The 26680-nt window shown below is 38.3% G+C and overlaps 1 protein-coding gene across 3 annotated transcripts in view; it reads left to right on the top strand.

Annotated features, from left to right (window-relative positions):
* DCLK1 (doublecortin like kinase 1) overlaps positions 1 to 26680 on the top strand; it is a 239713-nt gene that overhangs the window by 162476 nt on the left and 50557 nt on the right. The window contains exons 6-7 of one of the 3 annotated variants that reach the window (XM_051608526.1): positions 14174 to 14268; positions 20118 to 24976. In XM_051608526.1, coding sequence (XP_051464486.1) covers positions 14174 to 14268; positions 20118 to 20174 — 152 coding nt within the window. In that variant the 3' untranslated portion in view covers positions 20175 to 24976. Of the gene's footprint in view, positions 1 to 13029; positions 13271 to 14173; positions 14269 to 20117; positions 24977 to 26680 lie in introns of those variants that run through there. The other 2 variants (XM_051608525.1, XM_051608524.1) reach the window with 2 other exon arrangements.

Raw genomic sequence — 26680 nt, 5'->3', positions numbered from 1 at the left:
CTAGGGCCCCCCTGCAGCTTTTTCCCAAGGAAAACAAATACATTAAAAAGTGCATTAGATGATTTGCCAGTATCATTGCCTGAAAATACAAATAATACTTGGTGTGGGCCAACTGAGTAGATCTAGTTCAGCATTTGCAGCACCACTTGTGGATGTGGATTTTGAAGAGGTAAACATTTGAGCTGTCTGAAAGCCGCCTCATTCTTCAGCTGTAGGTCTTATGCCAACAGAGAAGTGAACATCATACTGAGACCTGCATCCAGCACCACAAGGTCTTTATGAGGAGCTGTTGATCAGAATGACCCAGGTGCTCTTGGGAGGGGAGGCATGGACCAGCTGAAACCATATTTTTCACAAGAAGACTAAGCTGAGAAAAAAAGTATCCTTACTCAGGGAAGGAGGAAAGTGGGAATGACACAATAAGAGGCAGAGGCATAGACATGGGTAGCAGGGCTGGGTGACAGCGTGCCTCCTACACATCCCAAGAACAGCTGAAATAGAGAAAACTGCAAAGAGTTAATGGGAAGAATCAATCATAGAATCATAGAAAGGTTAAAGTTGGAAGGGACCTTATTCCAACCCCTGTGCTAGGAGCAGGGGAGCAAGTGCAGAGGAGCTCTTTCTTAAACATATATTAAGTAGCTTTCTTTGTAGCTAGGTGGAGCAGAGTTAAATGAATCTTTAGCAAGGGAGGCCCTGTTTAGTCTGTGTTATGGACTCTTTCTGTTTTTTTTTCCTAATTAATATTCATTTGGGAGCATCAGCTATGAACACTGAACTGTGTATGTTCATTTATATGTGGAATAACTGCCCTGCTATGCATAAGAAATGTTTCTGCCTTGGGACTAGCAATATTTTTGCTGTGTTGACTGTGTGATATCTCGTTGGGTTTGGTCCTGAGAGATATAGTACTTTTTTTACTTAAACATACAGAAGTGTAGGTGACTAAACCTCAGTTTCCTGCAGCTCAGTTTTACAGGGTCTGAGCAGAGTACTATCTTGACAAAAGGTCAAGACATTATGAAAAAAGGAATGTTTTCAAGATGCCTCAACAGTAATTAATGTACCATTACATTTATAATAATAAAAGAAACAGCGTAGTGGATACATTAAAAATGCAAACCATTTTGGATGGTTCTGTTCTAATGGAAGATTTACCCATCCTAAAAATACCTTATGTAAAAACAGTAAGTATACAGGAAATAAGCACATGTTAGTTTGTCAAAAGATGGGCCATGTCCTTGCCTATTTGGCATAATAATTTGGACACTGTAATTAAGATTTTCTAAGAGAAAGACATTGGACAAAGCCCTACAGCAGTGCATAGGATGCTGACAGAGCAGTCTATCAACTGATAGCAGCCTAGGAGAAGAACTGGCTGGGCAGGGCTCAATGGATTGCAGTGAACGGGGCCACATCTGGCTGGTGACCAGTCACCAGGGACAGTTCTGTTCAATATATTTGGCAATGATCTGGATGCAGGAGTTGAATGCACCATTAGCAAGCTTGCTGATGATACTGGGAGGTGTTGTTGCCTCTCTTGAGGGACAAGAGGCCTTGCAGAGGGACCTAGATAGATGGTAACATAGGACAGTGATTAATGGGATGAAATTTAACAAGTCCAAGTGCCGAATTCTGCACCTACAATGGAGTAGCAGTTGGGAGAGTAGTGGCAGAGAGCAGCCCTGCAGAGAGGGACTGAAGGATGCTGATCAGCAGCAGGCTCAAAACAAGTCAGCTGTGTGCCCTGGCAGCCAGGAGGGCAAACCACATCCTGGAGTGCATCAAACACAGCGTGACCAGCCAGTCGAAAGAGATGATTATCCCAATATATTCAGTGTTGATGCTACCTCACCTTGAGCACTGTGGGGCAGTTCTGGGCCCCACAATTTAAGAAGCAGGTGAAGGTCCTTGCATGTGTCCTGAGGAGGGCAACAAAGCTGGTGAACAGGCTGGAAGGAATGTCCTATGAGAAGTTGCTAAGGAATTTGGGTTTGTCTAGTTTGGAGAAAAGGAGGCTGAGGGGCAACTTCATTGCTCTCTGCAGCTTCCTGAGTAGGGGAAGTGGAGAGGGAGGTGCTGAGCTCTTCTCTCTGGGATCCAGTGATACAATTTGTGGGACTGGTTCAAAGCTGTGCCGGGGAGGTTTAGACTGGACATCATATACGAAAAAATTTTTTTACTGTGAGAGTGACAGAGCACTGGAACAGGCTGCCCAGGGAGGTTGTGGAGTCTCCTTCACTGGAGACATTCAAAACCCACCTGGATGCGTTCTTGTGTGATGTGCTCTAGGTGACCCTGCTCTAGCAGGGGGGGTTGGACTAGATGATCTTTCGAGGTCCCTTCCAACCCCTAAGATTCTATGATTCTATGATTCAGGAAGCATTTCTTTACCACAGGGGTGGTCAAACACCAAAACAGACTTCCTAGAAGGGAGGTCAATTCCCCAAGCCCTAAGCCATTGCTTCAAAAGCATTTGGATGATGTCCTTAATAACATGCTTTAACTTTTGGTCAATCCTTAAGTAGTCAGGCAGTTGAGCTAGATGATGATTGTAGGTCTCTTCCAACGAAACTATTTTATCCTGTTCTGTTCTATCCTATCCTATCCTATCCTATCCTATCCTATCCTATCCTATCCTATCCTATCCTATCCTATCCTATCCTATTCTGTAACTAGTTACAGCTTAAGAAGGGTAAACAATTGAAAATGTTTCTATACAGCTTAATTTCAGTGGCGATAATGGATCTGATTTGGCTGTCTGCCTCTTGTGTTTGCTTTCTGCAAACAGTGAAGTCAAATTGCATGAAGAGTACAGGAAGCCTATTTCTAACCTTATGTGGCTAACTAGGGAAGTCCAGGTTGACTGGAGATGGGCAAATGTGACCACCATCTACAAGAAGGGTTGGAAGGAGGATCCTGGGAACTACAGGTCTGTTAGTCTGACCTCAGTGCCTGGAACATTTATGGAGCAGATGATCTTGAGTGCCATCAGGCAGAATGTGCAGGACAACCAGGTGATCAGGCCCAGTCAGCATGGCTCCATGAAAGGCAGGATCTGCTTGACAAACCTTATCTCCCTCTATGACAGGGTGACACACTTAGTGGATGAGGGAAAGACTGTGGTTGTTGTTTACCTAAAACTTAGTAAAACCTTCAACACTGTCACAGCATTCTCCTGGAAAAAATGTCTATATATGGCCTAGACTTCTGTACTCTTCTCTTGGTAAAAAACTGGCTGGGTGGGCAGATCCAAAGAGTTGTGGTGAATGGAGAAGAGCAACGAAGGTGGTGAAGGGTCTGGAGCACAAGTCTCAGGAGGAACGTCTGAAGGAACTGAGTTTTTTTTAAGTCTGGAGAAAGGAGGCTGAGGGAAGACTTTATTGCTCTCTACCACTACCTGAAAGGAGGTTGTAGTGAGGTGGGGGTTGGTCTCTTCTCCCTAGTAACAAGCAGCAGGACAAGAGGAAATGGACTCAAGTTGCGCCAAGGGAGGTTTAGACTGGATATTAGAAGAATCTTTTTCACTGAAAGGGTTGTTAAACACTGAAATAGGCTGTCCAGGGAAGTGGTTGAATCACCATCCCTGGAGGTGTTTAAAAGACATGTGGATGTGGTGCTTAGAAACATGGTTTAGCACCAGACTCAGTAGAGTTAGGTTAATGCTTGGACTCCATGATTTTAAAGGTCTTTTCCAATCAGAACGATTCTTTGTTTCTGTGATGAGTATATACATCAATATTACTGTTACAAAAGGAAGCAATATTGTACTAAGTGAGCATTTGCCCTTAAGAATTGTTTTTAGGTCATGTATAACTAAAGCAAATCAATGAATAGATTTAAAAAATACGCAATCTGGTATTTGGCACTGCATTAAAAAACAGCAGTGAAAAAAAAAACAAAAAGAAAACAAGCACTAACTTACAGATATTGTTAGACAAAAAACCAAGTTTCTCTCATTAAATGCAGACAATATGTACAGATTTAACTAGTCTGTCATCCAGCAGACCTAAAAATCCTGCCTATTTATTTGAGGTATGTACCAGTGACAACAGCAGAATAAAAAAGCTACCATCTAGTGCTTGGATGAGCAGATAGTTTTTTCCATGTTGTTTACATTAAATGTCTCAGTATTAGAGAGTCTCCTAAATGACTAGTACATACCTAGAAGTTATGCTTTTGTTATCGTGTCATTACTGCTAATACACACTTTATTCTATGCTTTTCAAACTGCTTTCAGATCACCATTAAATGGATTTTTCTTTCATTTAGGGATAAACATTAAAAATACTCAAGAAAAAGAGGAGATTCTTTACTCAGATCAAAGGCAATATGTACACGTTCAAAAAAGAAAGGTGTATAATTTTGTGAAGAGTTGTATCAAAAAGAAAATTGAGAAAAGTAGGGATAAAGGGCAGGCAGAAAAGCAGTACTGATAGTGAGCCCTTGAGAGAAAGCTAAGCAAGAGAAGAAGAGCGGAATTATAAAATCATAGAATGGTTTGGGTTGGAAAGGACCTGAAAGATCATCTAGTTCCAACCTCTCTGCATGGGCAGGGACACCTTCCCCTAAGATCAGGTTTTTCAAAGCCTTGAACACTTCCAGGGATGGGACATCCACAACTTCCCTGGCAGCCTGTCCCAGTGTCTTAAAACCCTCACACTAAAGAATTTCTTCCTAATATCTAACCTCAATCTCTCCTCTTCCAGTTTGAAACCATCACTCCTTGTCCTACCACTACAAGCCTGTGTAAAAAGCATTCCTGTAGAGCCCCTTCAGGTACTGGAAGGCCTCTATAAGGTCTCCTCAGAGCCTTCTCTTCTCCAGGCTAAACAGCCCCAACTCTCTCAGCCTGTCTTTGTAGGAGAGGAGCTCCAGCCCTCTTATCATCTTCATGGCCCTCCTCTGGAATTACTCCAGGAGCTCCATGAGCTTCCTGTGTTGAGGGCTCCAGAACTGGACGCAGTACTTCATCCAGGTGGGGTTTCATGAATGCTGAGTAGAGGGGGAAAATCACCTCCCTTAACCTGCTGGCCACACTTCTTTTGATGCAGCCCAGGACCTGGTTGGCTTTCTGGGCTGCAAGTGCACATTGCCAGCTAATCCTGAACTTCTCATAAACCAGCACCCCCAAGTCCTATTCCTCAGGGCTGTTCTCAATCCATTCTCCACTCAACTTGAAATTGTGCTTGAGATTAAATAGAATCTAAATCTAAACTTGATTCTTGCTGCGTTTTGAAAAGTCTGAGCATTTTCGCTATGTGAAAGAATCAGATACCTGTCTTGGTCATCAGTTCATGCCCATATCAAGACAATACACATGGATGACTACATGGGGCAAAACCAGAAAGTTATATAGACAAAGACTATGTTAAAAAAAATGTAAAAATCTCAAAGTTGGATGTTAAAACAGATAAAATCCTGAAAGGAAGAGATATGCTTGAGTTACCCATAATTCTCTCCTGTATGCATCTAGAGTGTGATACAGTCTTTAATGTAGAATCATAAAATGTCTTGGGTTGGAAGGGATGTCTAAAGGTCATCTAGTCCAACCCCCCTACAGTAAGCAGGGACATCTCACTCTAGAACAGATTGCTCAGAGCCCCATCACACCTGACCTTGAATATCTCCAGGGATGGGCCTCCATCATCTCTGTAGGCAACCCATTCCAGTGATCCACCACCCTCATATTAAATAACTTTTTCCTAATGTCCAACCTACATCCACCCTTCTCTAGCTTGAAACCATTACCCCTTGTCTTATTGTTACATGCCCTTTTGAACAGGTCTTCCCCAGCCTTCTTATAGGCCCCTTTCACATATTGGAAACATGGTGTTTTCTCTTCTTCATGCTGAACAACCCCAACTCCCTCAGCCCGTCTTCATAAGAGAGATGCTCCCATAGGTATTCAGCATTATTTTTGTTCTCATGCAGCACAGGATAGCTGATCAAGATTCTTCATATTTAGAGTTAATGAAGACATAGTCTTTGGGTCATTTCCCCATTCTTGGAGAAAAGGATGTATGAATGAGGCTAGGACATGTAGACAGTCTGCTTTGGTTTAAGCACTTACATACCAGCCTCAAGAACTGTTTCCCTTCTTTGACACAGAATTTCAGGTGGTAAGTGAGTAAAGCCAAACTTTGGCTTCAACCAAATGTTAATAAATGCAATGAAGTCTGTAAGTCCCTTGTTCTGAGCAAATAGTGCTTTGGGGTGATATACAATTTACAATGAGCAAAAAAGCTGCATCTGCTTTTACACCATTTCCTGATGTATTTAAGAGGAACGTATGCTGTTCTATGGGTGGTGACTTTTCTTCCATCTTTGCTTCTTACATTTTTTCTTCTTAACAGAGCATAAGCTTAACGTGCTTATATTTTCCTGGTAGCCTCCCTGGATCCTGAGAGCAGATGCATCCTATTTTTATATAAAAACACAGAATACTTTCTTCTTAAAAGGATATGTGCAAGCTGGGAAGATCTGTGGTAAGGGCTGACTTCTCCATTATTATGTTTTGTTCAGTTTTTTCCTTACATCTGACAGTGTTTCAAAACAGTACCACAAGACAGAAATCTCACTGCAGGAGGATTGCTTTCTCTTTTTTTGCAAATGCATTTGAGATATTGTCATGCTTTCAGTCTAAACAGAGAAGAGAAGCAGGGAACAAGGCAAAGAAGAGAAGCAGAGAAAGGTAGTGTGACCTCCCAGGCAGGCAAAGGGCTGAAATCTGGTTTCAAGTGCAATAGATAATCCTGCGTCTATTTAATTTTTCTGATGCCTTCTTAGAGCCTGTAAAACACTTTGATGTTTTTCATTGGCACCAAATATTACTTGGGAAAGGACATCATAAAAGAGATGTTGAATTGCAGTGAGACCAGATATCAGTCCATTGCTAGTGACTGAAAATTATTAATATCTGATGGCTATTCAGTTGCTGTCAGCTTCTGTGCAGCTACCAATTAACACCAATGGTGGTAAGTTCAGCACAGGTGAAGAGGTAAGAGATTCAAAGAAATCAGCACTTAATTCTTCATTATAATTATTTTTGATAAAATCAAGAGCAACATGAGACAGCAGGAATTATTGTACACTTGGTAGATTAAGTTAAGGAAAGATACTGCATTCGCTTGAACTCTGTTTTAGCCTCTAAAATCCCAACTGTAATTTTCAGGACTCATTCTCAATAAAAGTACTTCAAAATTGTCTTCTTCTCACATCTCCTTCCCTCTGAGCCTATCTCCTGTTCCACTCAAACCATCATCCAAAATATTACAGATGCCTGAAATCTTATTCAAAGCTTATCCTATTCAAATCTTATTCAAAACTAAAATCTTATTCAAAAGGTATTCAGGTTTGGTATTAAGAAGAGTTATTTAGGAGTTTCAGTTATTTAGTGTAACAAGTGTCTATTTCAATAGTAACTGGGTTGATGTGTACCTCTTTGGAATGATGAAGGGAGCATATGTAAAGAATGGATAGAGTAGGCCATATTACCAAGACCTGTGTGTTGTTGTTTTTTTTTTTTAATTGGACCTGGGAAGAGAAATTGTGAAACTACATGTCAAATTAAAACTTGATCAAAACTGTAGATGTTCCCTAAAGAAAAAGATGGTTTAGGATATGGAAATTGGATCTCACCAAAAGCTTCTCTAGAGCAGATGCTTGTGCTTTTCTTAGCTAGTTAGAAAGAAAGAGGTAGATTTGTTCCTCTTCAAGCAGAAATCCTTTAATTTAGTTCAATAGTTCATCCCTAGGCTGTTATCCAGAAACAACCCTTCTTCAGCCACCTGACTCAAAAAGGTCTTTTGAACACCAAAGGAAGGAACATGATGTATCATACTGTCTTTGGCAAGGTGACATGTTTTTTATTCACACTATTATAGGAATTCAGCTGACAGATTTTGTAATAAATATGCTGAAGCAAAACTTTCCTGATGCTAAGAGTACAAACTCGTGGGAGTGATGGAGTCATCCTATAGACCCAGGGATTTCCAGATTATTTGTATTTTGATCTGGCTTCCTTTTATTTTTTTTTTTTTCAGTGTTTGTATTTAATACTAATAATAATAATAAAAGAATTTTTTTATAATTTTATAGCTTGCTGAAAAAATCAAGAGTTAGTAAGAGAAAGAAATTTTGTTAGGCTCAATAGTCTTACCTTCTTAAAGGATTAAAAAGTTAAATGCTGAAATAAGAAACATCCTCAGAGTTTGTACTCCATTTGCACGGGCTGATTTGAGAATCCTAGTCTTTCCCATTGGGAAAACAGCTCAAAAAATAGATTTTCATTAAATCTTACATGCATGTAGGTGCTCTCTAGATTAGGTACTACATTAAATTAGCAACCTACACCATGGATATCAACTATACTTTGATGAAGTGCAGAGAAGAAAGCAAGAGACATTTACCCTCCTTCCAAGGCTACAAAAATAAATACTCATGGATTCAAGGGATTTGCATTTTCAAGGAAGGCTCGTGTCTTCTGAGATATTGGGCATGCAAGAGCTACATGTCTGCAGCTTGATAGTGAAGGTGTAGCTGACTTCATGTTGAGGTAGAATTACCATTATAGTGGCCATCCCACGGAGACCAGCATGGGCTGAGTGTGTGGGGTTTTACAGTCCTTGCTGAGCTCTGATGTTTGGGTTACATGTTGCAGCTACCACAGGGGCTGCAATTTACAGAGAACCAGGTATTGGTGGCTGCTGGGATGGGAATGTAAACGTGACCTGAGGCCGATTCTTTCGGCTGATATTTCTAGTCTGTTGACCTGTTGATGAGGTGAAAGCTCTGTATGAGTCTGTTAAGCCTTGTCTTTGATGGCAAAGAGATGTTCTTTCTGTATCTACATAACTTCTTGACATAAAGTCAAGCAAAGATTGAATGTAAAAAGGACAGTTTAGCACCAGTTAAAATGAATGCAGTACTGGTTATTTGGGATTTTTCTCAACCAGTTGCATGCTAAGGTAGAATCTCCAAAGCATTGTCTTTACTGAGGAGTGATAATGAGGATGATTGCTTATTGTGAATCTGGACAAGCTCTCTCCTTTACAATGGAGACAAAGAGGAGGAAGGGTGTACAAGTAAAATACAAAAGCAGAAGGAATGAAAAGGCATGGTATGGCTTGTTCCCTAGCTACTAGAGACAGAAGTGTGGCTTTGGAAAGGAGAGTGACAAACTACAGGGGTAATTGAGACAAGGTCAAGTACTGGTCTCACATCTCTATTCTCTAGCTAACAGTTCCTGAATATGACCTACACATGTTGTGTCTTCTGTAAATATTTTTTTTGGTTTTGCCATCCTAGTCATGAATAAATTGTGTCTGTGAAAAAGCCTGCAATATTCCTTTTCCTCAGTCTTCGCTTTACTCTTCACACACACTTTTGTGTTTGGCAAACCACTTTTGTAAACACATAGAGTAATCTCAATGTGTTTTACTGAGTACAAGCACATAAGTATACAGTTTTATAGGACAGTATGATTTTAATACAGTGAAGTGGCATTGGCAGCTTCTTGGACTGACACTTGGTATTTTAATTCAGCTTTTCTCACTTTTTATTTTTAATAAAAAGGTGTCCTATGAAAATATGTATTGGTATGCTATCAAGGTACTTTTTATTTACAGCATTTTCACAAGTTCATAAAAATCTTCATAAGAAAACCTATTTTCCATTTATCTCAGTAGATGATGGTATCCAGCTTTAGTGTTCTATTTTGTGGGGTTTTCTACCTTCATGTGTGTGCCAGGTGCTGGAAAAATGAATAGAAAGACAGTTTCTTGTCCTGCCATGCATCCTCAACAATGGACAGTAAGCAAAGGACTTCACAGCTAAGAAGTTGCATACATCTGCTCAGAGCAGCCACAGTCATATATTTTTTTAGCATTTTAATATGTATTTCACCTGTGAAATTTTGAATGAATGAATCTTTTCCGTGAGATGATAGGAGGGCGCTGTGTGTGCAGCTGAGTCTCTGACCCCTGCCATTTTATGAATAAAAAGTGACTAGAAAACTCTTGTCTTACTCAATAATATGATTAATCACAACAGTCATTTACCAATTTCATATGTCTTTATCTACATTAGGGTTCCCTATAGGAACATGGGTGATATCAGTTAGTGAGAAATGCATTGCAGATACTAGACAGGAATGTAGTTTCCAACCAGAGTGCATTCCACCTAGAATGGATTTTAAGGCAGTTCAGACTCAGTTCCTGTACTTATCACAACTGCATTATTATTAAATATTATAGATTTTATTTACATATTTGCTGCCGGGTCATCTGATCATGAGCTGTGTATGTAATGGTGTTGTGATTGTTAATGCAGTTCAAGAAGGGGGTCAGCATCAGTCCAGTCTTTCCCGCTACACAGCACCTGATCTCAATTGTATTTGCGGTTTCAGATTAATGATTCTCAAGGAACTAGGGTCAGAGGTGAAATCGATCCATAATCAAGCAATCCATAAACAAGAAGTGGTAGAGATGACATAACTTGTCTCATGTTGTGCAGATGCTTATTAGAGAGCTGGGAGTAGGACGCACATCACCCAAGTCCCTGTATAAGTTTGACTTTTCTGTCAACTCTCTTTGGCCTTCAGTAATCAGAGTTTATTTAATGGAGTTCTGCACTTTTAATAAAAGCCACCAAAATTGGTAGGTGGGGAGAACTTTGATAATTTTATTTTGTCTCCAGCATATCCTAAACCTCTAGGTGTGTGAGTTTGGATTAATCTTGCCTCGTTTTAGAAGTATACACTGCAGTGGATGCTTCTAGTACATTGTTCATCAGCTCTGTTTTAGATGGTGGCTTGGGAATTATACCGCTAATACTATGACAGCAGCTTGGTTCAAATGAGGCCTAGAAAACTACTTCATATGTAGAAGCTTACACAGTAGGTTCCTAAAGACTGGTAAAAGGAATCTCATCCCCAGTGCTAACTGTCATCTCTAGAGGTTCCTAAACAGCTCTCCATAAGGAGTCCTTGTGTGCTTGCAAAAATCCAGGTATGTGTTTTTAGGTACTTTTTAGGCACCTTTGTAATTTGGATATGGGTAAAGTGGTGAGCATACTCGTCTTAAATCTCCTGAGGGCCTTCATCCATTATTGGTGCTCTTGATTTTACATATTACAGATGACCAACAGAAGCGCAATTGTCGTAATTGTCATATTTTTCCTTTTTCAAAAGGGAGAGCATTGGAGCTTAGCTTAAGTGCTCTGGATACTCTGGTGGTGGCAAGTGATTAATTTTTAGAGTTTACAATACTTTGTTTTTTTAATCTCAAATAGGTACTCATCAACATGGTACGTCTATGTGGGAAAAACATCAAGAGTCAATTACACCATTGCATCTATTTGTCTGGTTGCACTTAGTAGCCTCAAGTCTTTTTCTTCAGGACAGTATAAATTCACTAGTAATTATGGGAAAAATTATTGTTGAAAATTATGGAGAAGGAGTCAGTCTACAAGGATCAAGAATCAGTGCCAAGTACTATAAGGTTTATTAAAGTATTTCTGTTATCTTAAATTTTCTCATAAGACTGAAGAATATCTCTTTGACTAAATGAGAAAACCAAGCACTTACTAGTCTTGTTACTGAGCAGTCTTGAGGACTAGCTCCATATGAATAGTAATAGTTTAGTATTAGTTTCTGAGTAATACTGTATTTGTCTATAAGAAGCCTAAAACTTTAGAAGCTTAAGATACCAAAAAGCTAATTTTTAATGTCCTCATGTCCTCATTTCCTAAATTATGTCAGCGTATTGATAATAAATTCAATTTTAGTCATTATTAGCCAGACCTATGGAGTGTTTTGCTGAATTCTGTATGAACTCCAGTTAAAGATGTGTGAGCTCCAGGTGGTGAGACTGCACCTGGAGTTCTGCATACAGCTCTGGAGCCCTCATCACAGGAAAGACATGGAGCTGTTGGAGAGAGTCCAGAGAAGGGCCACAAAGATGATCAAAGGGCTTGAGCATCTCTGCTATGAAGACAGGCAGAGAGAGCTGGGGCTGTTCAGCCTGGAGAAGAGAAGGCTCTGGGGAGACCTTATAGCAGCCTTCCAGTACTTGAAGGAGCTACAGGAAAGCTGGGGAGAGGCTCTTCATCAGGGAAGATAGTGATAGGACAAAGGGTAATGGTTTTAAATGGAGAGAGGGGAGATTCAGGTTAGACATCAGGAAGAAATTCTTCACCATGAGGGTAGTAAAGCATTGGAATAGGTTGTCCAGGGAGGTTGTGGAAGCCCCCTCCCTGGAGGTGTTCAAGGCCAGGTTGGATGAGACTTTGTGCAGCCTGGTCTAGTGGTAGGTGTCTCTGCTCATACAAGGAAGGTTGGAACTAGATGATTTTTAAAGGTCCCTTCCAACCTTAAACATTCTATGATTCTATGAATGTGTCCATATGCATGTGCTCCTGCACACACACTTAGTACAACATTTGAATCCGTGTCGATATGTGCAAACCGTAGTCCTCTACACAAAGAGAATTTGAAGCCTAGATGAGTGGAATGGTTTTCTATAAAAGCAGCCTATTTAAATCCAGTTAATGAGTCTTGTTGTTCCTATACTTATACAAATATATTGCACCTTTACCTTGAACAGTGCCTTGCACAAAGTGATGTTGAGATTTGATCACTCATAGCACCCTAGAATGTGTTTTATTAATGTGTGTGATGTGGTAGGTAAATGTTTTTTCCTTATAATGTGTGTGGTCAGAGTTAGCCAGTAACTACAGTGTAGTATGTAAAAAGTAAGAAAAATCTTTTTAAAATGCTTACTGTATTATCCAAAGGAATTAATATTTGCTAGATTGCCAGTCACCCATGGTTTTACAAGAGGTATTGTCATTTTGATTTTCAGATGAGTCATTTGGTATGTTGCCCCCAAAGGCACCTCAGTATGATTCAGTGCACAGCATATGAAATTGCTTAGGCTTTTGGGGCTCCGTGGAAAGCGAGTGGGGGTTGCGGTGGCTCAGCGTTGTGAAGCAGCAGCATTATGCTTAATTGACACCTTTGATGTAGCCCTAAGACAGCACCTGCACCTCCCACTGCTGCTCTGAAGACGTCAGCCTTACGCAGAAAAGGCTTCTGCTTATGAATCCTGCATCGCATTCAGCTCTCTCTGTGAGCAGCACCAGCTATCCTTAACTAATCCCATTGCTTCTCAGTTTGGCTACAGCTTGGCTTAGCACAGAGCAGGAATTTTGCTGCTTGCTATTAGCAGGTCAAACAGTAAGATTTTGTCCATGTTAGAACTCATAGAAGGTAAGTCGAATGCCTTGTTGCTATCCTAGTATTTAAATATGCTCCTAAAATTCAGAGTCTGGGAATCTGCTTGTCGATCCTTCTTTTCCTGGTACTGACAAAGATGGACTGTGATATAACAGTTGCTTGTTTAAGAATGTTTACATATAGATGTGATACATGCTTTGTAGTGTTCTATCGTACTTCAGCGTCAACATTATTGATAGCCTCTTGTTTGATTACTTTGTAGTAGAATTCTGTCCTCTGCTGGTATTGTTTTGATAATTTAATGGATAATGTCACATGCATGCAAAAGATGCTTCTAAAATTATAGGCACTGACAGATCTGAAGGAACTTACTTATTTGAGAAAGTGATGCTTTGCTGTAAGTCAGACTTGAAGTGTTAATGTCCAATTTCTTTGCCTCGAGAAAGCCCTTTTGTTTTAAGACTGAGGTGGTATTTGGGTCAGATAGGACTGCAAATATCTCTTCAAACGAATGAGTGCGGAACAGCAAGCAGCTGATTTGTCCTTGCAAGGAATTTGGTGGACAGCACTTCAAGCTGTTACTACATGGGATGGGTTTACACATAACAAGTGACTGTTTAAGTTAACAAAGCACCTTGCTTTCCATCACTTTTGAGCAGAGGAGCAATACAGTTTGAGAAAACATGATCGTGTTCTCTGCTATTGACTAAACACCCATTTCAGGTTTGTTGATTATTTGCTTGCCCTCTGTATAATAAGCCAAAACTCTGAGGAAGCAGTTCTTTTGTGAACTACTTAGTACTTAGAACATAAAAAAATAGCAAATAAGTATGCTCTACAAAGAATGAGAAGGAATACATTTACTTAACTGGCGCTTTTTTTTTTTTCCTTTGAATAATGCCTTGCATTTATTTTTTCAATTTATTGTCCTTTTAGTGAATGGAACCCCTGGTAGCCAGCTTTCTACTCCCCGCTCTGGGAAGTCTCCAAGCCCATCTCCCACCAGCCCAGGAAGCCTACGGAAACAGAGGGTAAGGAACTAAGGAAACTGATTTCTGAGCATGGCTGGGGAGAATCTGGCATAGCCATTATCCAGTAGCCTTCTCCCAACTGATTCCTTGTGTGTAGAGTCATAGGGTGGAAGAGCCTGGCTACAGTTGTTGTTGTGTTTGTACAACTTTCTGAAGTGGAATACAACTGTTCTGTGTCTGCCAAAATGCTAAGTATGCTGGAAATTGGTTTATCCATGAGGGGAAAAACAAGTGTATCTTTCTTCTTTTTTTGCTAAACTTTTTTATTTGTTTGTTTCTTTTTCCAAATATTTCACAACTGGTAACAAACATTCACATTGTCAAAGACTCTTTTTTTCTTGTTCTTAATTTGCCACGGGCATTATGTCATTTGCAAAACCTAGAAACAGCTTTGATTTTGAAGCAAGGTGAAAGAATGTGCTGGGGAATTTAGTTGTGGTTTAGCTGTGTTATCATAACCTTGTGCAGTTAAGATATTGTTGGTACCAAGGCAGCACAATACTTGTCAGTTACTTTGCTGGACCAGAGTTGTTAGTAGTTGGAGGTTCCCACTAGTTGTCATGTATAGACAAGTCTACAATGTACCCAAGTATCCAGAATTAAGGTAGTACCTACATTACTGCTGTAGCCCTCTGACAAAATATTATTCATTCAACCCAAAAGGCTCCACATGCTGATTTAATTAATTGTATCTGTGCAAAAGCAATGGGACAGATGTCTATGTATCCTCTCTTCTGCTATTTTCTAAACCATGATCAGTTCTCAATGAAAGCTTCCCTGAGGCAGTACTCTGCATATCATGCTTGTTTATAAACACAGAACACATGCTTTTTCTGCCTCTTCAGATTTTAAATAAAGATGTAATTTGTGTCTCTCAAAGTAGAGGGATTATGTTAAAATTGGCTGTGCTTGACTTTAGGAGCTGGTGCAGACCTGATACCTCAGATATCCTGATCAGGAATAGCTGTAGCAGGGCACAACTCCCTTCTATCCTGTGTACCCTTCTTCATGGCTGGTGTATGCACCAGGGAGCTGAGGAATTGTGCATGCCCAAGTCTTACCTCAACCTGGGTTACAGCCTTGGGTTTCTGCTGTGACTTGTTTATGGATATGGAAACTGCCTGTGATCTGGCCTTAGAGAGTGAGCGGTCACTTGAAGCCTTAGGGCATTGTCATGGTTTTCATAATCTGAGAGAGAGTAAAGTTGCAAGTTTCAATCGGGCAAACCTGTACTAAAATGTTCTTGAATGCAATGTCTTCCACACCTGTTTGCTCTTATTTTCAAAGCTTCTTAATGAATCATTAATAGGTCACTGAAGAGGGAAGGAAGGATCTCCAAATGAATTATATATTGGTGCAGTAGGGGTGTCTGTGTAGATGGAAGATACCAGTATACAGTGGATTTTCATTTGCATTAAGGCTGTCTGTTTTCATTGGTAACTTTCATACACTTCCTTATCCACTTTTCCTTACAGGGAAGAAATGGTTTTCCGTTAATGTTTGTGGAAGGATGAGAGGGACCGTGTGGTCAGCATCATTAGACACAAAGGGTGTTTGTCCACAAGATTTCTGATTTTCAAATGGGAAGAGGAGAACAAATGGGCTTCTTCTCTGGGTTCTCTATGTGGAAGTGTAACAGGATCACTGAGTGGCAGTATTATGAATGAAAAGGACCATGTAGTGGTAAAATGATCACATTGCTAACTGTACCAAGAAAAAACTACAGAAGAGATAAGTCCTTGTTAAAGAGTTGAATTGCCATGTCAGATATTCATATCCAGTCCCCTTGACCTCAGTAGGGCATCTTTCATGCTGATCTGGCTTTACTGTAGACATATTGTTGTTTTTTTACCTGACAAAACATTAATGTAAAAATAGATTGCAATCATGTAAAAATGCATTGCAATAATATTATTTAGGTTACAAAAGCAACTGCTCAGAAGTCAGGGTTGGAAACTTTACACGTGCTCTGAGAATTTATTTCAGCTCCTTTCATGTTTAACTTGTGAAGTGAATGAACTAGAAGTTCAGTGGAAAAATCTATGTGTTGTTAAAGGTTATAATATATATATCCCAATTACTATATTAGTTCTACAAAGAGCCATTAAAAATGCTTAGTTATCTTACTTTTATTTTTAGCAGTATAAATGATGTTCTGTTTTGGTTTCGTACCATTTTTTATGTGTCGCCATTTAAATTTTATCTAGAGGACAGGTCACTTTATGCACCATTTTATGTACCATAGGGTCATAAACCAAATTTGATCCCAAAGCATTTTACTTTGTCTTTAATGACTTCAGCTTCAGGGCTGACCAGCCAGCCAGCTGCAAGAGGTTTATTCCCTAGGAGTTTGTTGAAGTGTTGGTGTCATGTGATAGACCTACAAGAGAGAAGAAGAGACTGATTTCAGTGTCTCCCTTGTCCCCATTGTGGAGAAGTGAGGCATTTGTGCCCTGAGAAGAACACTGACTGCTAGAGCCACAGTCTGGAGTTGAAGATGATGGCTGGGTTTCACTGGTGTGGGTTTCTCTCTACGTGCAGTTTGAGGGAGCTACTGCTTTAGAACTAAGATGCTGGTTCCTGGAAATGTCAGCTTAGCTTTGTGATTGTTTTTTTCTCTGCCTCTCTCTCCTTGTGGCCAGAATTAGAGGAGTGCCTGTTCCCTTGTGCCATCAGGTACATGGGGTGCCAGTGGCATGTACTGGGTCTGGAAGATTATAGGAAACGTTGAGTGTGGCACAGCCTGATTCCCCTTGATGTTACTGAGTGATCAGCTCTTTGAGCATCCTCATCTGAGTGCTATGAGGGAGTTGTAGGCTTGGTCTGTCAAATTTGACAGCTCAGGGGCCTGGGCAGACTGCCAGTTTTTTTTCATGGGAAATAGAGGTGCGACGAAGTTATGCTTCTGAATTCAGAGGCACGAAAGCAAGATATTTCTACAAACTAAGGGACTTCTCCCTGTGGATAGTATAGACCCATGAAAACAGAGCTGGTAGAATTTTCCAAAGAAAATATTTCTTTTCATTATGGAGTGCATTAGGCAATTTAAAATAGGGATTGATCAGTCTTCTTACTGGCATTTCATACGATCCAGTTAAAAAAAAATAAAATTCTTGCCTTTGATGGAAGTCTTTCCATTGATATAAGTAAAGCCAAGAATGCTGCTGTGATACATATAGTACACTCATGAAAACAGTGCTTTTGTAAGCCCACAGATAACATTTTCTACCCTTAAAAGAACATAAAAAGACATTTTCATCCTTTTTCAGTTGCATATGTACATGGCTGAGTTACTTCCAGAAATTCAGAAATCAGTGAAAGTTATCTATTTATAATCTAGGGCAAAAATCAATCTATATTTGAGGAAAGCAAGGTTTGAAAGATTAATTTCATTAATGTAATACGAAGACTTGGAAGTGAACTAGGACTTTTATGGTTTTTTCAGCTTCTCAGTGTTTGAACTTACAGCCTAAGTACTATAGTTAGACTTTCTTATAGCTTTAATTATTTATATTTATTCTTAAAAAGGAAATTAAGATTCTTGATTTTAAATTGTTATGTGCTTCATTGTGCATTTCTACAGAGAATGAAAACATCTGAAATTCAGGTTTATAGCAGGTGGACAGTTATATTGTTGCACGTGGGTATACTTCCTGCCACAGCAGAGTATGGTTAATGATACAGATTCAGGAGAGGTGACATGGCAATCATAACAATAAATAAATGTAATAGAGCTCCGTATTTTATTTAACTAGATTTTTAATAGTTTATGAGCTTGTTTTTCCACTGTCTTGTAATTAGAGACATTATTTGAATTTAGGTGGAAATGTTCTGTATATCTGATTTTCCATTCCCAAGACACTACAACATTTAGAGTAATAAAAAGTGAGATTTAAGGTACCTCTTAACTAATGAGGCAAAGAAGTTGAATTCTATGTATGTAAGGATTTTTTGAGTTGTCTGCGGTCAAACATCTTATTCATTCACTAAGTTTTCTCTTTTTCTTAATCTATGCAAAATAATTAATAGATTCTTCTCATATTTTTCAGAAATACAGCTCTTTGACTGATTATAGGCAAGGAAAATTCTTGCAGAAAGGATTTTTTAAAGTTTCCAATATTTAAAAGTATATTAAAGGGCACAGAATATCATCCTGAAATCTTGTGCATTGTTTTACTTTAGAACAACCATAGAGTCATAAAAGTAACCACAAAAATACTCCTCAAATATAAAAAGTAATTTCTCACAAATATCTTCTTTTTAAGTTCTAAATGCATATTTTTTTTTCCTGTTCGGAGGAGTGAGTAGTCACCTGGAAGATTCTCATTGTGACATTAGAAGATTTTTGTTCTGTACTATATATGTTAGAAATTCTGAAACTGTTCGAAGTTATTTCAAAATAAATTTCAATATTAACTAAATAATAGCCAAAATTAGATGATCTTGCCTGTTTAAAATTCTTCTTTTGTCTAGATTTTTCACCACAAATTGAAATATATTTAACATCTGTTTTTCAGTCTGCACATCTATCGTTTCTAGTACTGTAGACACAGGTGCCCATTGGCACTGTACATGCAGAATAAACATTATAGGGAATGAAAAAAAAACCTTTAAGGGACTTAAATCCCCTATATATCATGCCTGCAGGTAACATAAACCTGCATAGGTTATTGACATCCTTGTAAATTTGAAATTTGTAAACCATTCATTTTAGGTAGTCCTTGTTTTATAGTATAGCTTTGCAATTTTAATTTTTTTTTTTTAATTTTTGGTCTCACTTATCTTCCTGTGATTTAAAAAAAAAAACAAACCCCCAAACCCAGGTCAACCCTAAAGCTGGCTCCATCAGCCCTCATGTTCTTATGTGTTCTTGTATTTTGTTTTGTAGTTGTTTCACTGTATTTTGTAAATCTGTTTTGTACTTAAAGGAGCCCCAGAAACAGGTATCAGAGCTTGCCTATGAGTTGTGCTGGGCACCTGCATACTTGGCACCTCACTAAGCCAGAACTTACTTTTAATTTACCTTAGAAAGGTAGTACTCTGTCCTCTACAGCTTCACCTCACTGAACCTCCTCTTTCATTCAGTGCTATTGTGTATCTTGGCAAGGATGGTTGTGCTGTGTAGGTTGGATAGGGTGATGTATCATCCCCTAACACCTCTGGCATTTGAGGATTATCCGATCCGTCAGAGGATGCTCGGAGTGGGTGTTGAAAAACCGAAGTGAATCCGTACACTCAGACTCTCTGCTGTCATGAGCTGGTTGCTTGGCTACAGACAGAAAGAGCCAGTGATGGGGGGGATTTTACACGCTGTCTTTTTACACATACACACAGACAGATAAACTGTGGAAAAGAGATACAGTACAATGTAGGTAACAGCAATGTTCAGTGTCTGCATTCTGGGGAACAAATGTTGCTGGATCCGTGCTGTACCACCAGTGGGTGGCAAGTTTTGATTACCTTATATGAGGTAAGCACTTACTTTCCTACTGCTGTTTGTGAAACAGCAAAAAGATTAAGATTAAATTCAGGTTGCCAAGGGTCCAATTAGGATACTCTCCAGAAAAGAAAATTATTGTTTTAATAGTGTTTAATAGGAAAGAATCAGAGAAAAAAAAATGCCTCTTAGAATATGTTGTAAATTGAAACTCCTGCTTTATTTTCTAACCATCCATTTGTTGATTTAAAAATAATTGTGTGACATTAAGCCAAAAATCGGATTATATAGAATGTGAGTATTTTGTGTTAAACAGTATCTTCTGGGCCACAGTAGCAAAAAGAATGTAAGACAGTTGCAGTGCATCAAATCAAACACAATAAACAAATCTATACTGCACTTCATCTTACAGGACCTGTATCGCCCACTCTCTTCGGATGATATGGATTCAGTAGGAGACTCAGTGTAAAAGAGAAAATGGAACAATGTTTATGGTTTGTGATTTGGTGAAGGTTTAACATTTTTAAAGAGAATAGCTGCTAATTTACAGTAATAGTGAATCGCACAAAAGAGTTTTGCATATTTAATACTAAAAACATGGGGCCAAATTAATTCTAGTATGTGGGGCTGTTTTTGGCTTTACCACGGCATTTTTATGTGAGAATTTGTAATGAATGAGCCATTGAATGTGTCCATCAAATAAAACAGCATTGTGCACGCTTTAAGGAACGAAGATTGCATAAGGTGAATATAACGCACAAAACCACAGTGGGCTCATTTATGAATAATAGCCTTTTTATAATCTAAAGTACTGATTATAAGTTCTGTTTTTAACATAGATATTTTTATTCATTTTGGTGTGAACAGTTAATGAATGCTTCGCTTTTACCAATGAATCGGTAAAATAAAGACAAGAAAAAACCTGCCATATTAAACTGCTTGCACCACGCTGTCTGATCCCAACACACACATTTAGAACACTCTGAGCTTAGTCTTTTTATGTACATGAAAAGAAAATGCAGAAATTCCATGAGTTCACAGAACAAAAAGTAAATGCTTTCAAAGCAGTGTTCAAGTTCTCTTCACTGCATTACCATTTGAATACTGTAAACAGAAGAGTGTTCACAGGCAACATGAATGTTTTACCTGGCTTCATCCGTGTGTTGCAAGTAAATATGGACAGATTTCCAAATGAGGAAATATGGGGGCCTGCTGGCTAGCAGCATCATCTGACACGTATGATGACACCTTTTGGAATAACATGTTTTGCCTGAGAAGCTAGTGATTACTTTCACTTATGTTAAGGACAGGAACATCATTTTTTATTTATGCATTTTAAAATGAAAGCCTACAGAAGTGGGTACTGCAAATCATCCTTCTATGGACCTAAATTCTCTGTTTTCACAATTTCTAGAGAGGGTCATTTTGTACAGCACGAATATGCAAAACTCCTTTAGTGTTAAAGTAGGTCATGCATTATAACCAGTTGCTTAATAAATATCTACTAATTTTATTTGTTTTCTGCTGCTTTATTGTGAGAATCTTACTCTACTTTCCATAATAGCAATATTTCCCATCGTATGTTGCATATTGCTTTAAAGTTTATATTTTGTATTTGAGCCCATAGTGTAGTGATCACAAACTTTCACTGTCTTGTACTTTTCCTTTCAGTATCAAATTCTAATGATTTAAGAATTAAAAATCAGTGTGATTCTGAACCTCAACAAAAATCTGTAGAGATTATATTTTTTAGTTACTTAGCGATGATTTCATATATTTTAAAATCAGAAAAATCTACTTAAAAGCAAAAAGCGTTTAGCTGCCACATGCCAACTTTTACATGCAGTGAAACAATTCTTTTACACTGATTTGTCCCTAATAAAATTCAACAGATCCCACAGCTGGAAAATGGTGACATGTGATGATGTGGCTTCAGTGTATCAATATCACTTTCTTTATGGAGGATATTTGCAAAAAGAAGTAGAAAGGCAGCAGAACACAAAACTTACCTTCTCTTTTCAATACTTGGTTCCAGTATCACCTGAAGAGAAAGTCTTCGATCTGGCAGGTTTGCTGAAGCAGTTAGGTAATTTTAATTTGAAATGCATGTTTTGCCACTACTGTTTCAGACTTCAGATCTAAAACTTTTCCCAGCAACAGAGACAGTCTCTCCCCCCCCACATACCCTCTTACTAAGGCTGGCTTTTCTACTGAAGAAGTTTGCAGCTGTTAAGTTACTTGCATTTTTGCCTGTTATAAGGGAATGTCTTTGTAAAATGTATTACTTAATGCCAAGAAACGCATATTATGTAAAGATGCGTTGGAATAAGTTTCCAAAAATTCAGACAGCTCCACCAGGCTGAATAAAATACTTACTGAATTTATTTTTTTTTTCCTGTAAAGAAAAAAAATCCAGGAATTTTATTTTTCCTCCCCTCTTTCATACAGGCTACTTCTGCTTAATGCAGTGTATTAAAAATGTTTGTTCTGAACAGGGAGCACATTGCTAGCAAACCTGAATCCCACGGCTTTGCTTTGCTGTGGAAAAGAAAAATGGACCTTGTATCAGTAATTATTATCATAGCGAGATTTCCATCAAGACTGTTTCAAAGAGTATGCTACTCCATAACATTTAATAATTTCAACATATGAATTGTATTAAGGGGCTATTCAGGGGCAATATGTATCATTAATGTTTCGTTTAAGGAATGAAAGTCCCTTAGAGATTGAAAAGGTACGCTGTTTATAGACTTTGAGATCCCTTTTGTGTGGAATGTAATTCCCATTATACATGAGCAGAAATTAAATGTTTCTTTTAAACAAAACCAGAAGGTTTCTGTTTATGGGTGAAACTGAAGTTGTGTTTCTTTATGCTGTAGTTTGGCTTGCAACAGCACAGATTTTAGTTTCTCCCTAGATTTCATCGACTTCATTAAACAATGGAATAGCTTAAGCAACTTTATAGTGTTTGAACCTCTTATAGTTCTCTGTATGCTGCATTATTTGTGCCTACTCTAAGGTAGTTATGATGTAGCTGAAGAGTCTTGTATAGATTGTGAATGCCTTTCTTCCCTTTGACCTTTATAAATACTTGTGATTATTTCCCTAATGCTTTCTGTAACCTTTCTGGGTTTGTTTTTTTGTTTGGTCTTTTATTTTAATCTATTTTCTTCTCTTTTATGCAACAATCAATTCACATGTGAAGCACAGAATGTGTGTTTATGTTTATACACACAAACACACATGCACATGCATAGATTAATAGCTCTGAAACCCCTGCACACTTAAGTCACATTTGTGACTTTAAACAAAGAAGTGGGGAAAATCTATTAATGGGACAATGCTCATCTGGTGGGATTCACTATAGCTTTGTTAAAAGTCAATGGAGCTGCACCAACCTATACTTGTGGAGCAGCTCCCTTCAGTTGTACAACAGAAGCCTGTACAATCTTAAGAGATCTCATGTACAAACAAGGGCTACATTCTGCTCGGTTTTTAGGTAGTTGCAAAACTATGATTGACTTTAAGGTGGGAAGGATAAAACCTTTTGCACAAATATATGCACACAGACAAAACGTTATTCATAGATTTGAAATGGCATCGTTTTGACGTGGTCAGACTTCTGTCTCCTCTTGAACTGCACTGTTCTGCAGTGTATTAAGTCACACAATATTAGAAGTTTTTTGGTTGAAATCAGTAAAATCTTTTACATTCCTTATCCAATGTGAAACTTTTTTCAATTTGTGAAATGATTCATTGACATTGCATTATATTTAGTTATTTTTCTCTTTATATCATTTCCACAGGGCATATATGGATGTAAAATTAACATTCTGGGGCATTAATATTGTGAATATAAGTGTATGTTACAAGAAATTATACGTAATATTAAACAGCCTTGAAGAACACATAGTTTAAGATTTAAATAAATAATAGTGTTTGCTTTTACAGTTTCATACTTCACACTGCAATGTGAATATATGCAGTGCAGTATGTTACAAAAAATGTCCTGCAATATAAATGTTAAAACTGAGTTAGCAGTGATATGAAAAAGAACCTCTGATAAACCCAAGTTTACTGTTTTGTCAACAATAGTAAATAAATGAACAAACAGAAAATCTTTATGGTGCTAAATTACCTCATCACTTGATGAACACTTAGATTAATGTTGTCTGTGCTTTTTCTTGAATCCGATTATTGGTATATAACTGAATACAAGATTGTTCTTTATTTAATCTTCACTTTCAGTTTATCTGTTAGTGATAGGATGGGAACTTGTAACTATGAGTGATCAGTAGAAAAATAGCCTTATGTCCTGCAGCCAGCAGTAGCTTTACACACAGAGCAAAGGAAGCAAGAGGGTATCATGCTCTTTGGAAATGGGTGTGCTGCCCCCCAGGAAAAGCCCTGCCTGCAGAAAGCAGTGCTTGCCGAGCAGAACAGAGGCTCTTCTGAGCTGCGTTTGCTGCCACAACACCTTTGGGCTGGCTCAGTTTGCCTCTTCCACCTGGCACCTGATCTTTCAGACTGGCTGAGCACCCTAACTCCCCACGGAAGGCAATGGGTATGTAGATACTCGTGTTGTGTGCGCACACATTAGCGAAGGGTGAAACACGCAGTGCACACGTACACATCCGTATGCGTTTGAGTGTCTGTATTTGCGCATGGTGATTATATTAACATTTGCTTCAATTGACCCTCAGCAGTGAAGTATGACAAAAGCTGTACTGTATTCAGCGTGTACTTGTTGTCTGATGTTATATGAGGTAATTAGTTTGTGGTTTGCCCTGCAATACAGTGTTTTGGAATTTGGACTCTAGTGAAAGAGGAGCTAATGATGTTTGTGCTAAGGCCTCTTCAATTTGTTAGTTGCACTATGATATTGTAAATATTGGCACATTTACAACATAAGTTTAAGATTTTGCAAAGTTATGCATACAGCTATTTTTTTTAAAGAAAAGTGCTTGGATATTTCCTTTTAAAATATATATCATTTTTGTATTAATGTGATGCAGGAAACCAAAAAGAGAGCTGTTGATTTATCAACAAGAAATGTAAAACTTGCAAAAAAAAAAAAAGCCGATGAATGTTTTATTTCATATAATCAGCTGAAGAAAATCACCTTCATTTTTGTGCCATTGTTTCATCATACTGTGTTGTACTTGTGTTTCATATTTGACCATGTCATCATGGTTGCAATTTACTGTTGCGCTAGATTTAACATTACTGTAGATTATTGTAACAATGTAATAAAAATATTTTAAAAATACATGCTGTTCAGTGAGTTTCTTTTGGAAGCATGATTAACAGGCTTTAAAAAAAAAAAAAACTTGCAGTTGGTATTGCGTTTTCATTTTGGATCAGCATTGTCCATCTAATAGTAAACTTAGTGTAAGCATATGGGATTCATTCATCCTACTGGGCTTCTTTAAATATTAGATAAATTCAGTGTCTTTTCAAAAATAAACTCTGGGCTCTGATGTGTAGATGCAAAGTACCCTTCAAGGAAGAATTTGGTTTCCAACAGGTTTTTGGAGACAGTAAATAGACCTGCCTTGGATTTCTTATGGGTAAGTTTGTGTCCACACAAAGGGACAGATTTGAAGCATGAAGTGGGAAATTTGTAGACTATCCAAAGCAAGGTACCAGCTCCCTGCTGGCAACTGAGCTACAGCAGCACTCCTCTTACAACAAGTATTAGGAAAATATGCCTGTAAAAAGCCAAGAGTACTAAAATATACACACTGTGTTTTAAAATAAGTACCTTGCTTTCTTGATATATCTTTCCACTCTCTAAAAATATGTATCTATAGCCTAGTCTTATTTTTTGTTTGGCGGGGGCAGGGAAAGAGAGACATTACAATTTCTGACATGTCATCTGCCAGTTTGATGCTTCAGCTAATGTGTACTCTCTAGAGGGATCTCTGGGCCTGATAAAAATTCTACTTTTGAAACCCTCTTGGTTGTTAGTAAGTAGGTCTGCCTTATAAAAGGTGTACAGACAGAGAAAGTAAACAGTATTACAGAAACGAGGAAGAGTAGAATGAAAATAATTGAGGCCTCTGCCTCTACCAAGTAACACTTAAGAATACCAGGAGAGCTTTTAAAATACAAGACAAACAAATTAAAAATAAGACTTGTGATTGTGCTGTGCCTTTAATTAGGTGAAAGAAATAAGAATCTCCTTTGATAGCTTTTCAATTTTTATTCTGTAGTTGAGTGGAAAATTTTACCCAAGCATAACTTTAGAAAAGGAAAAACGAAACCTTCTCATTGCATCACTGCACATGTAACTTTTTTATGTTAACCACAGCATGGATACAGTAATGACAGGTCAACTTCCGATACCATGCATCTGATACTTTTTTTTTTAGATCATCAGTCTCTTCTGGAGGATGTCAAAGATTGAGTGAGCCTACAGTCTGAATTATGGCTTAGCTTTGGAAGCAGCTGTTAGGAGCTAGCAAAGGTTAGATTTAAGCTTACTGTTAAATAACATAGAGGAAACTATGCTGGTCTTTCAGAATTGCCTTGTTACACAAATCAAAGGAGTGTATGAGCAGTCAATGCTGCAGCTTAACGAGAGGATCATAGTAAAACAAGGTGCTTCAGCTTGAAAATCTAACTTCAATCTGTCAGGTCCATTTCCTTAAAAACTCTTCCATTTGGCCTTCTGTCCCTCAAAGAAGAGAACCAACACAAATTCCTGAATTATACATCAGGTTATTGTTTCTGTTGTTTGAATTTATCCCTTCTCCAAGCTGTGTAAATCCTGAATTGCCTAAATGAACAAAAATATATAATTTCCCAGTGTAGGGCTTCTCTTAAGTCAAGTGTCTAACAAGACAGAGCAGGATGTAGACCTGTGGATAAGTAGCAGGTTAGCATTTTTTTTTGTTGTTGTTCCTTTCCAGATGAAGCAGTTTTTAAGTAAGTGTGAATCTTATGTGTCAGTTTAGTGCAGTGTGATAATTT

The sequence above is a fragment of the Apus apus genome, chromosome 1 (genome assembly GCF_020740795.1).
Source record: "Apus apus isolate bApuApu2 chromosome 1, bApuApu2.pri.cur, whole genome shotgun sequence".
In the NCBI taxonomy this organism is placed as follows: Eukaryota; Metazoa; Chordata; class Aves; order Apodiformes; family Apodidae; genus Apus; species Apus apus.
The sequence above is the reverse complement of the archived record's forward strand: the minus strand, read 5'-3'. Positions and strand labels throughout refer to the sequence as shown.